Source organism: Cnephaeus nilssonii, assembly GCF_951640355.1.
Source record: "Cnephaeus nilssonii genome assembly, chromosome: 13".
Taxonomy (NCBI): Eukaryota; Metazoa; Chordata; class Mammalia; order Chiroptera; family Vespertilionidae; genus Cnephaeus; species Cnephaeus nilssonii.
This window is the reverse complement of record NC_137084.1, coordinates 4,494,638-4,512,886: the sequence shown is the minus strand read 5'-3', so window position 1 is coordinate 4,512,886 and position 18,249 is coordinate 4,494,638. Positions and strand designations below refer to the sequence as shown.

At 48.3% G+C, this 18,249-nt stretch overlaps 1 protein-coding gene across 1 annotated transcript; it reads right to left on the bottom strand.

Moving 5' to 3' along the window:
* Nucleotides 1-2,239: 2,239 nt before the first annotated feature.
* STIP1 (stress induced phosphoprotein 1) lies at nt 2,240-16,732 on the bottom strand. Its single transcript, XM_079789278.1, has 14 exons — nt 16,621-16,732; nt 13,175-13,384; nt 10,780-10,921; nt 10,477-10,618; nt 9,012-9,180; nt 7,599-7,725; nt 7,403-7,505; nt 6,991-7,111; nt 6,413-6,509; nt 6,143-6,267; nt 3,804-3,840; nt 3,494-3,597; nt 3,155-3,327; nt 2,240-2,728 (listed from the first exon to the last, which is right to left on the bottom strand). Exons 1-14 carry the CDS (start codon nt 16,627-16,629, stop codon nt 2,656-2,658), a joined length of 1,632 nt encoding a protein of 543 aa, XP_079645404.1. The 5' UTR covers nt 16,630-16,732; the 3' UTR covers nt 2,240-2,655.
* Nucleotides 16,733-18,249: the final 1,517 nt, after the last annotated feature.

Genomic DNA, 18,249 nt, shown 5'->3' with positions numbered 1-18,249 from the left:
GGGTGGGTGCCTGTGGGCTATGAAACACACCGCATGCCAAGGAGAGCCACGGGATTGAAAGGATTGGATCCAGGCTTAGGACCTGGCGGGTCCAGTCAGCTCAAGGCCCCATGTCCCTTATCCCCACCAGGATATGAAGAAGGCCTGAGGGAAAACAACTTCCTCACGTCTTTCCCGGCCCCAATAAGGGCCTCTATTTCCAAACTTGTCCATCTTAGAGCTGCTCTGGGAAACAGCTGAACAGAACTGGCCCATCATTCACAACCTCCCTGCCCAGGTGCTCACTCCTGTCAAGCTCCTCCTCAAAGGTGACCTCAGGGTGATCCTGCAGCCCTAGTGCTTCCCGCCCAGCCCTGCCCTGGGATGGGCGCTTTGGGAGAGCCGGGCTGTGTTGCAGGAACTTGGCCTTTCCGACTAAGGGCTGGAGGAAACTGAACCTGCAGAGGGAGTAGCACCAAAGGTGCAGAGTCCCTGTGGACTGCGCTCTGAGCTGCCACCCAGGTGGGGAGGGGCCGCGGGGACTCCCAGGGGAAAGCCAGTTTATGCAAAGTCAAGGCAGCAGGAAGTACAGCCAGCTGCTGGCCTCAGCGGTTCCTAGCCCCGAAAGCTACTCTTGGAGCAAAAGAGGAAGTTTTACTCCTGCCCAGAAGCAGTCCCAGTCCAAGAGGGTTTTAGAAATAGTTTGCTGTGACCGTGGACAAGTGTAACCAAAACCTACTACTTTAAGCCCAGTTGAGAGCATTAAGTTATTTTTTTTTAAATATATTTTTTATTGATTTCGAAGAGGGAGAGGGAGAGCTAGAAACATCAATGATGAGAATCTTTGATCAGCTGCCTCCTGCATACCCCCTACTGGGGGTCAAATCTGCAACCTGGGCATGTGCCCTGATCGGGAATTGAACCAGGACCTCCTGGTTTATAGGTTGATGCTCAACCACTGAAACACGCTAGCTGGACTCATCATTGATGTTTCTATCCCTCTCTCCCTCTCCCTTCTGCTTTTAAAATCAATACAAACATTAAATAAAAAGCAAACCCTAAACCATATAGCTGCTGACAGATCTGATCTCTGCAAAACAAGTCCAAAGCATCTCTTGCAATGGAAGCAGTTTTGGTTCTCGGGTGGAATAGTGTTCTCTGGGTGGAGCTGGCGCTTGTGAAGGACAGACAGTGTAGGTATCACCTGAGTTTGTCTGAACCTGGCCGCTGAGGAGGGGTGACTCCAAAAGCTGTTCACTGAGTGACAGCACCACCTAGTGAGCACCTCGGCAAAGCAGTGGGACCAAGGCGAGCTCACAGACCCACGTGTTAGAAAAAGGCCCTGGTCCTGTCAATTCAGACACACCTCTCCCCATCCAGGTTGACCCCTGGAGAACAGCCACTGAAAGACTTTTGTTTGTTTTATTTAATGATTGATTTTTAGAGATGTTGAGTTGTTGTTCCACTTTATTCACTAGTGGCCCGGTGCATGAAATTCGTGCGGGCGGGGGGGGGGGAGGGGGGGGGGAGAAGGGGTGGTAATCGTCCCTCAGCCTGGCCTGCACCCACTCCAATCTGGGACCCCTCAGGGGATGTCTGACTGCTGGTTTAGGCCTGATGTGGGAGATTGGGCCTAAACTGGAAGTCGGACAGCCCTCTCACAATCCAGGACCGCAGACTCCTAACTGCTCACCTGCCTGCCTGCCTGATTGCCCCTAACCACTCCCCCTGCCAGCCGGCTCGCCCCCCAACTGCCACCCCCCGCTGGCCTGATCACCCCCAACTGCCCTCCCCTCCTGGCCTGATTGCCCCTAACCGCCTCTGCCTTGGCCCTGCCACCATGGGTTTGTCCGGAAGGTCTCCTGGTCTAATTAGCATATTACCCTTTTATTAGTATAGAAGATAGATTCTTTTATTTTTTTAAATATATATTTTTTGATTTCAGAGAGGAAGAGGGAGAAACATCAATGATGAGAACCACTGATCTGCTGCCTACTGCATGGCCCCTACTGGGTATTGAGCCCACAACCTGGGCATGTGCCCTTGACTAGAATTGAACTTGGGGCCCTTCAGTCCACAGGCCGACACTATCCAGAGCCAAACCGGCCAGGGCTCATTGGTTGATTCTTGTATGTGCCCTGACCGGGGATCAAACCTGTCACCTTGGTCCATCAGGATGATGCTCTAACCAACTGAGCTGCCCGGCCAGGGCCCACTTTAAAGTCTTTTGGCAGAAAAATTACTCAAGGACATCACAAGGTATAACCACGCCTGACTGGCTTGTTTTATTGGAGAAGGGGACTCGGAGTTAACAATGTGAAGACAGTTGGGACCTGAGGTCGGGAAAAATACCCTCCCTCCCCATTCATGCCCACTGCCCCAAATAAAAAATAACCAACTATGGGAGAGCAGCGGAGACAGCGACTGGGAACAGGGGACAGAGACATGGAACTCGAGGGCAGCGGAAGAGACCATGCATGTGCTGGGAGGTCCCAGAGGCGGCGGCTATAGAGTAACGTGGGTACAAGTCTCTGTATCTTCCACACAGGTCTGTATAAATATAGAGATAAGTTGTCTGCTTTCCCCCTTCTCTCCCTTCTGCTCCGTGCTGCTTGCTGCGGTCCCAGCTCCTCTTTCCACACGAGGACAGAGGGAAGAGGGATGATGAGCAAGTCATCACCGAATTGCGATCAGGCCCACATCCATCAGCTTCTGGATCTTCTGTGCTATTACAGGATTCTTCAAGTGTCTAAAGAAGAAGAGGCAAAGCTTGAAATGAGACTGAACGTAAGAGAAGCCTTACTTGTTCTTGGAGCGAGCCCCAGGGCACCCCCTAGAAGGTACCAACGGGAGGTGGTTAAGGACAAGTTCTGGCAGAACGGCAGAGGCCTTCACTGCCATGCAGTCAGAACCTGACCAGCTGCTCCCCTTTATGGGGACAGCTTTAAATGGAGACCATTCGTCCCAGCAAAACTGGTCTTTCCAATGAACTATTTAAGCTACCATGACTAACATACAGATGAAGCCCTTCCAGCCCACCTTTAAACTGCCAACCTTTAAAATTTCAAGTAAGAATCACACAATAAATACCCTACTCAGGCTGATCACATGCGTCCCCAACCTCACGCACTGCCACTGGTTTATCCTTTAAGGCCATCTCCCCAACTCCACTCACTCGCTAAGTGCCTGAGGGTCCTTCTGCATCTGTTCCAGAATGAGCCGCATGGCTGGGTCACTCATGATCTGCTGCACCTCAGGGTCGGCCATGGCCCGTCGCTTCACATCTTCGGGGCTGTCGTGTCGGTTGTACTGGGCCATCATACAGCGTTGGTAACCATCTGCTGCCTCCTGCGTTCCAGCAAAGCCAAAGGGTGTTAGCACAACCTACCTCACTGCTTCAGTAGGTCCAAGATGACAGAGGCAACACACACACACAGAATCAGGTGAGAGGCAAGGATCAGTGAAGGACCACGGAGAAGGAGAAGGGGGGCAGGGGAGAGCCAGAGCAGCCCACCTTACAGTTGGAGTCCAGCTCTAGTGCCTTCTGGTAGACATCCATAGCTTTTGTGTAGTCCTTCATCGCTTCTAGGGCAGCTGCTTTCCGTGTATAGCCCTTGACTGCAGACAGAAATGGGGAGGGTGAGGCCTTATCCAAAATGCAGCTCCCAGGGCTGCTTCTCTCACCCCTTCACGAGCGCCAATGCCCCTCACGCCCTGATGCCAGCTGCTAAATATTACAGCTGCGAGGACACACAGGCATGCTCTTGCCTTCAATCTTTTGACCAGGATCAAGGGATGGGCAGAGGCAGCATAAAGGCACTTACTGAAGGATGGCTCCAGCTGGATACATTCCTCACAGTCCTAGGGAGAAGACACAAAAGGAATTAGGCTCATTCCTTTCCATGAGCTACTTCAAGGCAGACTGCTCCTTTGGAATGACAAACTGACCCATCACCCAGAGCCCTTACAAAGGATTCTACTGTTGCTTCCAGTGCTCCTGTTAAACCTGGCCTCTGGGTGGATTTAATAGCAGCCACAGCAAAAGGAGGGTAGAGGAGTCAGTTAAGCAACACCGCAAGGGACAACAACTCCAGGTTAGGGACCATCCCATCCAAGTGGCCTGGACTTTTCAAAAGGCTAATGACTAAACACACACACACACACACACACACATGGTTTGATTCCCGGTCAGGGCATATGCCCAGGTTGCAGGCTCGATCCCCAGTGTGGGATGTACAGGAGGCAGCCAATCAATGATTCTCTCTCAGCATTGATGATTCTCTCTCTCTAGCCCTCTCCTTTCCTCTCTGAAATCAATAAAAATAAAAATCAACGGAAAAAATATCCTTGGGTGAGGATTAAAAAGCAAAACAAAAAATACACATACAAAAAGAAACAAAAACCCAAAAGGTGGGGAAGCTTCTAGTTTGAAAAACTAAAGAGAACATGACAACCAGATGAAAAGCATGGGCTTTAGAAACTAAAACTTTAGAACGTATTTCAGACAAGTAGAGAAATCTGAATCTAGACACAGAGCAGGTGGCACTGAAGCCTTAGTTTTGTTATCATCAGGTGCCGATAATATTGTGGCTGGATGGGGAAAGTCATTTCAGGAGAAACAATTTGTAGGTCAAGAATTTGGAGGTCAACTGCCAAAATGCATACAATTTCCTTTTACAAATGGTTCAGCAAAAATGTATCAATACTGATTGTTGAATATAGGTGAAGAATACACAGGTATTCTGTGTATTTTTGTTTGAAACATCTCCAAAATATAAAATTATATAAAATAGAATGTGCTACACAGTGTAGTTTGCACAGCTAGGTCTAATTCCTCCTCTTCCACCAAGAAACTTTAAGACCAGAAGTAAATCCATTCATTCTTCCCTTCCGTTTGCACGAGTGGGAAAGGCCTGCTCCACCTCACAGGTGACTGGTATCTCTAGGCCACAGATCCAGAAGATAATGGCAGCAAAACCAAACCATCATGGTGTTTCCAGATAGACCACATTTTTTCACCTTCCCACAAAATGTTCCCAGATTGTCTCCTAGAGAAGTTACAAAATAGCCAAGAGGCACAGAGCAGCTTCTGCTCAAGAGAGCAATGGAGAATAATTTCTCCACAGTGTCGAATGTATTCAAATAACTATTCTCAGCGTGACTGAGAACAGCAGACCTGCTCAGCTAAACAACAATAAGTCAAGAACGGTAAAGCTGCTGTGGAAAATAGGGCAGTTCTAAAAACACACAAAACACAGAACCGTCCTATAATCCAGCACTTCCGCTGTTAAATACGAAAGAACTGAAACTAGGAGCTTGAACAGATAGTGTACACTCATATTCATGAGAGCATTACTCACAATAGCCAAAAATGGAAACATGTATCAACAGCTAAATGGATAAACAAAAGGTGGCACATACTTACAATGAAACAGTGTTCTGCCTTAAAGAGGAAAGAAATGCTGATACATTTTATAACATGAAGCTTGGAGACATTATGCTAAGTGAAATAAACCAGACACAAAACAACAAATATTGTTTGGTTCCAGTTACATGAAGTACCTTGAATGATCAAATTCATAGAGACAGAAAGTAGAACAGTGATTGCCAGGAGCTGGGGGAAGGTCAAGGGGGAGGATGCAGAATTCCAGTTTGGGAGGATAGAAGGTCGGTAATGGATGGTGGTGATGGTTGCACAACAGTATGAATCTACTTGATGCCACTAAATTGTACACTCAAAATGTTAAAAAAAGGCAAAATGAAACAAAAACAAATGTGAGGAAGGATTATGGGGAGATAAAAAAAGATCAGGCCAGGTTAGGTGGGAAAGGATCCACTTCCCCAAATACTCCCAATCACTAACAACATGGGCAGGACCTGAAAGAGAGAGGTCCTGTAGGGGATGGGCAAAAGCAGGTTGACAGTTGTTCGAAAATAATACAGTAATTAATAAATAATACAAGAACTGTGTTTCACATACTCACAACTGTAAGCTTACTTTTGCCCAACCCTGTATTCACAAACCTCACACATGCACCACCAACATCTTGAATCTATAATCAAAACAAGAACAGCAAGCTGATGTTGATGAAAAGCGGGAAAAGAGAACACACACATTCCTATGCACAGGTCACAAAAATGGCCACTCCACAGACCCTCTTACCTTGAGCGCCAGCTGAAACTCCAGGAGTTTGGTGTAGCAGGCAGCTCGATTGCTGTACAATTTGGCATCTTTTGGGTTCCGTTTGATAGCTTCTGTATAATGCTTCATGGCTTGGGGATAGTCCCCTGAATAAGGAAAAGAGAAACTTTAAAAAAAATATATAAAGCCACCTTCCCCCATCAGGGCATATTACCCGGCAGTCAGCCGAGGCCCAGAAAGCACGTTTACACCACTTTCATCCCAAAGTGCCACCATCCAGGCTGCAGATACCTTTCTGGAAACATTCATTGCCTTTGTTCTTCTCCTCCAAAGCCAGGTCAGGGTTTATGTAGGCCAGCCGCTCTTGCTCCTTTAAGATTTTCTCTGCCTAAGAAAACATAATTCTTGGAAGAGTCATTTAAATTCTTAGAAACATAAATATTGGGCTTAAAAAGCCAGGTTAGAATTTTAATTTTCAAAGAGGAATGCTGGCAAGATTTAATTTTTGTTTTAAGAATTTTATATCCTCATTTTCAAGGTTTGCTGTGAAACAGAAGGATATTGACATCCACTTGGTACAAACATATGCCCCATAGGACATGGTGCATGTGTTAATAGCACGAGTAATTTTCGACTAGTATTTTTGTGAATACAGTCTCCCTCCTACATAATTTATGACAACTGGCATAATACCCAACACTTGGGGTATGTAAGAAAAATCTTAAGTTATACATCATTAAGTGATAGGGCAGCATCATATAATATGACTAGAGACACTACTTAAAAAAATTAAGGTTCATTATTAATTGACAATAAATAAAATAACAATAGATTAAGAGATAACAAAACAGCCCTTCTTCCCCACCCACCTGTTGGCATTTCTTGAGCACATCTGGTGTTCGGTGCTCTGCCAGAGACTTGTTGTAGAAATGGATGGCATCCTTGTATTTTTCTTCTTTGAAGTAGGAATTGCCAATTCGTGCGTAAGCTCTGACAAAGACAAGAGGAAAAAGAACTCGCTAAGGGGAGAGCAGACACAAGCCAGCCCCTGCAGAGAAAACACATGTACAACTAGCAACAAGGCCCACTGCTCAGGCACTGTGCCCCTCGGCACCTTTGGTCTTGACTCCTGCGGCCTCCTTTCCAGCCTGTTGCTGACAGATATTGGACAACAGACCACACATTCTGTGGCCAGCAGCCCTTCTCCCCATGCAGGGAAATTTAAATCTTGGACATTCAAACCTCTGAACCACTCAAGGTACTCCAGAAGGTCAAGCGTACCTGGCGATCTGGCGATAGTCTTCCCGGTTTTCTCGCCCCACTTCAATGGCCTTCTCACAAAGCTCCCGGCATTTACTGTAGTCGCCCTTCTCGAAGTACACAGCTGCCAGGCAGGATGGTTAAGAAGGAAGAGTCAGCCCTTGCCTCTCCCTGAGGTCCGCCTAACAACTCACTCGCCCCTCTTCCTGGGCCTCACCTGCTTGATTGGTCATGTAAGTCATGTTGGTGGGGTCCAGGTCCTTGGCTCTGTCGTAGTGCTTCAAGGCTGTGTCAAAGTCTTTCTTCTTGTAGGCATCATTTCCCAATTCTTTTTCTTTCAGTGCCTAGATGAGGTATGAAAGAAGTAAGTGCCGGGCAAATCTAACCAAGACGGCAAAAAGAGCAAGAGCCTGTGAGCTGCCCCATGCACTGAAAAGCACCTGCTACTATCATGTCTATGGAAGCAGGTTCTTCACATCCAAGGCCTCACCAACCAGCTACAGGTTTTAAACAGTGAAGTACTAGCTGTTCAAATGAGAAGTTAGTTTCATCTCTGCTTCCTCTGAAAGTCCCTTTTCCACCTACGATCCTGGATCTTTGTCAGAAAACAGAGGGCCTCTTCAGGGAAGAGGAAAGCCGTTCAACTTGAATCACCTTCAAAGAGGACAGCACAGTTTGTATCAGGTTTGACTGTGAGAGGCTGCACCAAGTTCAGTGTCTGCTGTGTGGCTGTCTCAGGTCTCAGTTGTCAGGAAACAGCAGCAGATGGGGTGGTGAGAGGATCAGAAAGGGCTGTACTGGTGGCACGAGTCTTCAGTACACTCACTGCCACCCACACTGTAGGGCCTTTTTTCCAGCTTTGAGACACCCCAAACAACCAATGCTTACCCACTGAAAGATGCTAAATCTGGCAACAACCTGCTGTTCTCACTTACAAGAAGGGAAATACAATCATTCAGGCACTTGCCTCCTGCTCTGAAGACAGAGCAGCTAAGTGGACAACCTTTAATTACACACTCCGTCCAACCAGAACCAAGAAGCAGAAGCCTAAGGATTGATAGCGACAACATTCTTCTGGATCATGGCAAGGACAAGGATCACTCACAACTTTACTGGCCTGCCCTGGTCAATATTCAAACCGGCAGAACCACAGTGGCTGTGGGACTATGAAAGGGTAGCTAGCTCCCATTGCCATAAGTCTTTGAGATACACGATTCCTATGAAATCACTTGTACCTCTTAAGAGATTGACCACTTTAGCCCTCGCCAGTTTGGCTCAGTGGATAGAGCATTGGCCTGCGGACTGAAGGGTCCCAGGTTCGATTCTGGCCAAGGGCACATGCCCAGGTTGTGGGCTCGGTCCCCAGTGGGGGTCGTGCGGGAGACAGCCAATTGGTGATTCTCTCTCATCATTGATTTTTCTATCTCTCTCTACCTTCCTCTCTGAAATCAATAAAGAAATACATTTTTTTTAAAAAAGAGATCAACCACTTTAATTAATAGTAAGCTTAGCACACACTAAGCACTCAAAAATATACAGCCACCCAAGGTCTATAGACGTTCCCACCTGACACACCTACATTGACTGGTTGTTTACAATTGTATGATATCAATGAGAGGAAAAACGAGACCTGCTTCTTGTTCTCTGGAAGATCCTCTTCCATCGGCTCTGGTTTGGTCTCCTTTTTGGGAGGAGGTGGTGGTGGAGGTGTAGCAACTTCGTCCTCATCATCCATACTGCCCAGATCAAATCCCAGGAGAACACTGAGAGTAGTCATGATCCGTGGATCTTGCAGTTTCCTAGTACAAAAAAAAAAGGAAAACTAACAACCATTCTTGCCCACAACTGATCTTTAAATTACTACTTACTGCTAAAGCTCAGACTACTGTATACAAAAGCTTCTCACCCATCAAAAGATTGCTAGACTCTGTACTTATGTATGAGTTACAACTGGGAAATATTCAACCCTTCAAAAATCTATGTAAAATAAGGTAACAGAGCCATAGCCGGCTTGGCTCAGTGAATAGAGCGTCAGCCTGTGGACCGAAGGGTCCCAGGTTCGATTCCAGCCAAGGGCACATGCCTGGGTTGTGGGCTCGGATCCCCAGTAGGGGGTGTACAGGAGGCAGCCAATCAATGATTCTCTCTCATCACTGATGTTTCTCTTTCTCCCTGAAATCAATAAAGAAAAATATTTCAAAAAAAAATAATAAAATGAGGTAACAGAGGAAGATTTATTTCTTGAGTCAGCAGATATAAAAATGAGTTATATGTATACTTCATATGATTTCAGAAGCCAGAGGAATTTAGAGACACACAGATACCAGTATAAGATTTAGAGATACCTCTTTACACCTTACATTCTTTTTCAAATATATCTTTATTGATTTCAGAAAGGAAGGGAGAGGAAAAGATAGAAATATCAATGATGAGAGAGAACCATTGATTGGCTGCCTCCTGCATGCCCCACACTGGGGATCAAGTCTGTAACCCAGGCATGTACCCTGACCAGGAATCGAACCGTGACCTCCTGGTTCATAGGTTGATGCTCATAGGTAGGTCTTTTTCTTTAAAAATAAATATTATTTTGACTTTTAGAGAGAGGAAGGGTGAGGAAGAGAGTAACATCCATGTGAAAGCGAGACGTCCATCCACTGCCTCCTGCATGCCCCCTGACCGGGAATGGAATTAGCAACCTTTCGGTGCATGGAACAACACCCAACCAACTGAGCCACACTAGCCAGGGCCTGACATTCTTTTTAACCTTGAGTTTCCACTTCGATATACCAACAGAAACAGTAGGGCTTGTGTCTATGGAAAGCATGTATAGATGGTGCCAGATCAGAACTGTAGGAGAGCAGTGAAGAGGCATGTGAGGGTTAGAATGAACATTCCAGATTACGCTGCTTTATGCTCTGCAACCTTTTCTAGAAATACAAACAAATGAAAAACCAACAACTCCTACTGCTTGTTGGGAGAAAAAGCAAAGGCAGAAATCCTGCAGTGGGATACAGGGAGCCCCTCCCATAGGATCCAGGAAGAAAACCTCATGTTCACATCCACCTGCAGAGCTAAACCATGCTGCCTGAACTTACGTGCCCAGATCGGATGGCTTGCTTCGCAGTTGCTCTATCAGTGCCCGGTAGGTAGGATCATTGAGCAGTGCCCTTGTCCTGGGATCACTCTCCAACTTCTGGTACAGATTGGGCATGTTGAAAGGGTTCATGAATTTCCTCTCTGTTCCAAACAAAGGCAAGTGCATCGGTTCACTCAAGTTACTATGCCCTTATAGCTTACTGACATTTCGGGGGGGGGGGGGGGGGAGAGGCTCAAAATTAATCCCTCTTTAAAGATAATGATTGAAAAAAAGGGAAAATGACAATGTACATGGTGCTCACCTGCCAATCGAGCCTCCATATTCTGTAAACCCTCTTTGAGCTGAGGATTATTTGCTTCATGTTTTAAACCCTCCTCATAGGTTTGCTTGGCTTCTTCAAATCGGTTCAAGAACTCAAGAGCCGCTGCTTTTCGAGAATAGCCCTTAAATCAGCAAAGACACACACAAAATTCAGTCATGGGCCACATAAAAACATTATGGTTAGTGACGAACTGCATCTATGACAGTGGTCTCATAAATTATAATAAGGCTAAAAAATTCCTATCACCTAGTGACACTGTAGTCATCCTAAAGTGGTAGGGCAATGCTTTGCTATTTTGCTATTTCTTAAGTAAACTGAGTGTAGCCTAAGTGTACAGTGTTTATAAAGTCTACAGTGGTGGACAGTAGGTCCTAGGCCTTCACATCCATTCACCCTCATGCACTGACTCACCCTGAGCAACCTCCACTCCTGCAGGCTCCCTTCACAGCAAGTGCATCTGCTCAGTGCACCATTTTTTATCTTTTCCATTCTGTTACCGTTGCCTAGAGTATTCAGTACAGTAGGTTTGTAGCCTAGGAGTATAGGCTAGACCAGTGGTCAGCAAACCGCGGCTTGTGAGCCACATGTGACCGACACCCCCACTTCTTCTAACACCACTTCTTCAAAATTAGACTCGCCCAGGCCGAAAACCGACTTCTGCGCATGGGACACGAAGTTTTAATCACACTGTACGTGTGCGCCCGCACGTGGTATTTTGTGGAAGAGCCACACTCAAGGGGCCAAAGAGCCTCATGTGGCTCGCGAGCCGCGGTTTGCCCACCACTGGGCTAGACCATACAGCATAGCTGTGCAGGTCCGACCCTCTAGGTTTGTGTAGGTGCACTATGATGCTTGCACAACAATGAAATCACCTAATGACTTAGTTCTCGGAATGTATCCCTGTTGTGATGCATGACCAGCCTTAGCCTGTTTTGCTCAATGAATAGAGCATCAGCCTGTGGATCAAGGGCACATACCTCGGTTGCAGGCTCCTCCCCCAGCCTGGGCCCTGGTCAGGGTCCGTATAGGAGGCAACCAATAGATGTGTTTCTCTCACATCGATATTTCTCTCTGTCTTTCCCTCTCTGTAAAAATCAATGAAAAAATATCCTCGATGAGGATTAAAAAAAAGAAGAAAAAAAGATGCATGACCAGCCTGGCTGGCATGGTTTAGTATCGACCTATGAACCAGGAGGTCACAGTTCAATTCTCAGTTGGAGCACATGCCCAGGTTGTGAGCTCGATCTCCAGTGTTGGGCTTGTAGGAGGCGCAGATCAATGATTCTCTCTCATCATTGATGTTTCTATCTCTCTCTCCTTCTCCCTTCCTCTCTGAAATCAATAAAAATATTTTTTAAAAAACCACAAAAAAGCAAGCAAACAAACAAACAAACAAACAAAAAGAGATGCACGACTGTAAAGGATACTTAGAGGTAAATCCAGAAGGTGAACTCAAAAGAATCTATGAATCTATTTTACATTTCATGGAACAAAAGGGGCATTCATGTGAAGGCAAACAAACAAACAAACAAAAACAAAAACCAGGAAGAGGAGCAGGATATAATGCCATGATGGACACTTCAAGAATCCAGCCAACTATCAAAGAGGCACACCCTACCCACCCCAATTCATCTTTTTTTTTAGAAAAAGTATTTTATTGATTTTTACAGAGAGAAAGGGAGAGAGATAGAGTTAGAAACATCGATGAGAGAGAAACATCCATCAGCTGCCTCCTGCACGCCCCCTATTGGGGATCGAGCCTGCAATCAAAGTACATGCCCTTGACAGGAATCCAACCTGGAACCCTTCTTCAGTCTGCGGGCCGATGCTCTATCCACTGAGCCAAACCCGTTAGGGCCCAATTCATCTTATGATCAAGTGTTGCCAGTTTCTCAGGCAGCATTTTCTTTCTCAGTAGTTCAAAAAAATAAGACATGTCTTTTTTTTTTTTTTAAATATATTTTATTGATTTATTACAGTGAGGAAGAGAGAGGGATAGAGAGTTAGAAACATCGATGAGAGAGTAATATCGACCAGCTGCCTCTTGCACACCCCCTACTGGGGATGTGCCCACAACCAAGGTACATGCCCTTGACCGGAATCGAACCTGGGACCTTTCAGTCCACAGGCTGACGCTCTATCCACTGAGCCAAACCGGTTTCGGCAAGACATGTCTTAACAATTGATAGTACCTCAACAGATGTGATGAAATATGCTATTACTCTGAGGAATATACTTTAAATGGGTAATAAACTACTATACTAGTCTATTGGGCTAGGCAATGAACCAGGTCAGGAGGGCATGATACTTAAGAACTGCACCCCAAAAGGCATTTCTGGGAAGCCCAAAGAACCCCAACTCAACCACAGCTTACCTTGCCCCAGTCAGGCTTTAAGTCAACAGTTTTGCAGCCATCTTCATAGGCCTTCTGGTAGTCCCCTTTCTTGGCGTAGGCTGCTGAGCGGTTGCTGTAGAGCACGTGGTTGTGGGGATCTAACTTAATCGCTTCGGAATAGCACTGTAACGCATCGTTGATGTTGCCGGCGCTCAGGGCCTTATTGCCCTTCTCTTTTAGCTCATTTACCTGAGGAGAAAAGGAGCCACAATGTTGATTTAGTCCCAATGCTTAGGTGATGCTCATTCTTTGCTGCAGTTACAAACAAAAGGTTACTTTACAGATCAGAAGAGAGAAATCATAGATTAATTCATTTTTACTTCCCAGCAAGGAAAAATAACCAAGTAGAAGCCTGACACTTGCTCTCCACCAGCTCCCATGTGGTTTGGTAAGAACTCTGGCCACTCCTCTAAGTCTCTACTTGGAGCTGATGAAGCCACTCTAGGGCATACTCATGGGTTCCTGTCATGTAAAAGTCAGTTCAGTTGCACAGATTTCCCGAGTCCCAAGGATAAACTGAGCACAGGCCTGGTCACTCCTCACAGGAAGAGGCCACTAGGAAGGAAGTGGAGCGAGTGTGCACTAAAGGCTTTAGGAGGCTTCTTCAGGAGCACCGAGATGCTCTCCCATGATCAGAAAAATCTACAAATTTCCATTTATACTGTGGTAATATACCGCAACATGATAGATTAATGCTTTGTTCTTTAATAGGTAAAGCCGGCCCCCAAATCAGTTTTCGCCATGCTTAAATATTAATATATTTCCAAGAGGATAAAAACACTAGTGGCGGTGGAATCCCCATCCTCTCACACATTAGAATGGAAGGAACAGGAGGACATTAGAGGCTTAAATAAGTGAGTGGGCCTTGGCTTTCAGAGCAGGGGCCTCAGGAAAGGGGCTTCTCCTACAGGAAAGGGAGGGCCGCACCTTAAATGCAAACACATCCACTGAGCTAAAGCTGCCTTCATCACTACAGCCTTCCTTCTTTTTACCTATCAGCCACCCATGACCCAGTATACTGATGCAACGAAGAATTCTGTTAAGGGAAATGACTTTGGAACTCTGAGGCACACGAGTTGGGAACCTCCATCAGAATGAACTTCGAGAATCTCAAAGTGAAAAAAGGCAGGAGACCACCAAATTTAAGTAAACAAGGGACAAAAATCTTAGAACCCAGGATGGAGGCCAAAAGTTAAAAACTTCAACTCAGCTAGTAACAAGTAGTAGCTAGGAGCAGCTGGATGAAGTTATTGCCTATTCTATACACCATCATTTTCCCAATGGAGTACTGTCAGTCAGGACATAAAGTTTATAGGTCATGATCAGCACTTGAAAAGATCAAGTGGAACAGAAAATACCAGCATGTAGTCCACATAGCATTAAGTACAGTTTTGTTAAATGTATTAAATGGTTGTATGTATGTACTGGGTTAAATGTAAAAAAGAGTATCACTAGAATTTACTTGAAAGGTACTGTTACTTATTTAATACAATTTTTGGACACTCAAATTTCCCTAAAATTGATATGTGAATCTCAAAGTTGAAAATGAAAAAAGGTGGAGAAGTCACATTTATTTTCAGGAGTGGGTTTAAGACAATAGATTTTATTTAAAAACAAACAAACATTTTTATTGATTTCAGAGAGGAAGGGAGAGAGAGATAGAAACGTCAATGATGAGAGAATAATTGATTGGCTGCCTCCTGCACGCCCACACTGGGTATAGAGCCTGCAACCTGGGTATGTGTCCTGACAGGGAATCGAAGTGACCTCCTGGTTCTTAGGTCCATGCTCACCCACTGAGTCCAGCCGTTGAACTAAGCCAGACAATAGAGTCTAACACCTGGAACTAAAATGCCAGGTCCACCCCTGGCTGGGTAGCTCAGTTGGTTAGAACATCATCCCAATATGCCAAGGTTTTGGGTTTGATCCCTGGTCAGAGCACATACCAATAAAATATATATATATATATATAAAAAGCCAGGTCATTTGCACAATTGCCAGGGTAAATTTGTAATCCCACATTTAGTCAGGCATTCATTTACAATCTGCCTGTACATAAACTTCTGTAAATGGCATGATTTTATTCCCCCCCCCCCAAAAAAACTCATTTTACTTTGGTAAACGCAGGGAAAAGAAAACTTTTTAAAATTTAACAGAATGATGTTTCTCATTCCAGAAATCTCTTGTCTATACCATAGCCTACTTATTCCCAGACAGAATTTAATTACCACCAGGGTGGACAAAGTTAAAACTTCTCCATTCTGCTTTAATTTTGTTTTAATTTAGCAGAGACTCGAGATTTGACCCAAGGAACAATGGCTATCCTACAGCAAAAGGTTCAGCTCCCTCGATCACACCAAAAATATGAGCCATTTCCCCCTCCAGATCAATCATTACAGCTCAATGACAGCTTCCAAGGGGACGTAACCTCTGTGGGCCTTTCACAACCTTCAGGCCTCTGAGGATGGAATGAAGGCATCGGACACAACCAGCTTCAACCCCCACCCCCTCCCAAAGGCTGAGCGGAGAGGCAAATCACTGACTTCGTGCAGCTCATCCACAGCATCTGAATTTCCTACAGCGACGCCCTCCGCCTCGTGCAATTAGAAACCGACCTTTCCGAAGTGTCTGTCCTCGGTTACTCTGGAATCGCACACACAAGGGGGAAAAGACGAGGAGGGGGAGGGCCGCACATGGGTTTGTGAAACGCTGGCAGAGGCGGCATTCGTTCCAAGGACTTTTGCTGCACCCTCCCCTTTCCTGCATCAGGCGAAGAGGTCGGCCCGCTGCTCGTCCTACGCTCACTCAACACTCTTCCACCCCGGCTTTCAGACACAGAACAACAGCCTATTTCCCCCAAATGGCTACTAAGTGCCTCAGCTACTTGCAGCGTATCCGTCCCCGCTGCCTGCATTCCTCCAACTTAACTGTGGCCAAGTCCCGGGTGGCCCCTTCGTCGGCATTCTCGCGTCTATCTCCCAGAAGCCGAATTCCCCGATGTAGACCCGATCCCTCGTGCCTCCTCCGAGCCCCCGAGCCCACCTCCATCCCTCCCAGACCCGCGGGCTCTACCCTCCCACCCCCCGCTTAGCCCAGAGCCACTTCCCTGGAGGCCTCCGGGACCCGGCCGCAGGCCCCTCTTGCCGTGGCGGGCCGGACTCACGCCGAACTGTCGTCTCCCCTCGGCTCTCCTCGCCGAGACGGGAGGCGACCGACACTGAGTGGACCCGGCGCTCCCCGCGGCCCGGCCTCGCTCCACCGCTCACCGCCCGCCGGCCGCGGCCCTCACGCCCTCGCCTTTCTCGCTGCTCCTCCGGCCCAGCCCTCCGCCCCCATCGGGTGCCCGCCCGGCCTCTCCACCCGCGGCCTGGCCTGCTCCGGTCCCGGAGCGGTCCTTGGGCCTCAGCCTGCCCCTCCTTCTTCACCTGCTCCATAGCCCAGTCCGGAACCCGGTAGAATCGACTCCGTCGGCTCCGCGTTCCCAACCGCACGCGCCGCCTTCTGGAACCTACTAGAAGCTGCCGGGACCCCCGGATCCCGCCCCTTCCTCGTCTGCTCACTGGTCACGCTCCTCTAAGGGCTTTCTATGCTTCTTTACTATTGGCTTAAAGTCTAGCCCATCACCTTCGCTCCTCTTTCATTGGACAGCAGGGAGCAATCCCCTTGGCCCTGCCTCCAAGGCGCCTCGGGATTGGGCGCTCCCAAATAGGCCCCGCCCACCTTAGACTGCCCGATTGGAGGGCGGGTCAGAAATCTGGGTCAGCGATTGGTTACTTGCTCCGCTAATCATGGCCGCGCTGGCCGCGCCCATTGGTCCTGGTCTTTCTGGAAATTTCCACATTTCCCATTGGGCTAACAGACTTCATGACAGAAACGCCTTCAGATGAAAAAAAAACCCAATTGGGCGGAGAGTTGCCAACACTTTGCGCTGATAGGTTCTCACCGCTGCCCTTCCAGCGGCTGCGGGTTTGTGGGAGTCCGTAGCGACAGCCACCCTTTGCCGCTGTGGCTCCGGCAGCCGGAGGGCCGTGGGGGACACCCGGGTTTCGGGCCGCTTCCCGCCTCCGGCGGCTGCGGTCTAGCCGATGACCGGCGCCTCCCCAGCGCAGAGAGCCCCGGTCTCTTCGCCCGTGCTTCGGGCTCTCGGGGGTCCCCGTGGTGAGGGTGACCGTCAGGGGCGGCCCTTACCCGGATCCCAGCTGTTCGGTTCTGAATGTTCAAAAGTACAGCGTGGCGGGAAAGGCCGGGCCGGGCTCGGACAGACCCGGGACCTCAGGCTGGCGGGGCCGGTGGCCGCCGTGTCCCCTCCGTGGAGACCCCCTGAACCTCCGGGGTGAAGGGCTGGTCATCCGGGGCCAGCAGGGGCTCCTGCGCAGTAGGTGGCACTTACTGGAGGGAGCTCCCCACTCCCTGGTCTGTACGTAAAGGGGTGAAGGAACAAAGACCGCAGCGCGGTGCTGACCACCCCCGGGCGGGGGCGGCCTGGCAGCGCCTGGAACCGCCGCCCACCTGCCAGAGGCAGAGCAGGCGCCCGAGGGAGGCGCAGGAAGGGCTTCGAGCGGGAAAGATGGGCCTGCGGGCTTAAGATGCCGATTTCTGCTCCCGGACCTGGGCGCAGTTCATGGGACAGAGGAGCCACAGGGGCCTGGAGAGGGGCCCTGGGTCCGGCGCGATGGCCGTCCTCTTTGGCCACTGCCATCCCTCCCCGGGGTGGGACTGTCCTCTCATGCCCACCGCCCGGCTGTCCTGACATGGTGGCCAAAGTCACCGCAGGTTCACGCGGCTGCTGACTCCCTCCCTCGCTGAACACTTGGAGGCTCTGGATTGGGGCTCAGGGCCTAATTGGGCGCCTGCGTTTCCCACCCCCTTTTCCAGCCCCCCACCTTCAGCACCGAGCTCCAGCCACACGGACCTCTCCTTCCCTGACCGAGGTGGGCTCCTTGGCTCTGGGCCCGCCTCCAAGCTGCTCCCTCTGCCGGATCCCCCGGCCCCCAGCTCTGCCAGGTTCACCTCTCACCTCTCTGGCTGAGGGGCCCAAACAGCGAAGGCCCTGC

Excerpts from the sequence above, each read along its gene's own strand:
- STIP1 (XM_079789278.1), bottom strand. Across the intron at positions 3,328-3,493 it reads AGCTGGACTCCAACTGTAAG|GAGGCAGCAGATGGTTACCA; the intron begins GTGGGCTGCTCT and ends GCTGGAACGCAG. Across the intron at positions 2,729-3,154 it reads GACCCTCAGGCACTTAGCGA|ACACTTGAAGAATCCTGTAA; the intron begins GTGAGTGGAGTT and ends CTTCTTCTTTAG.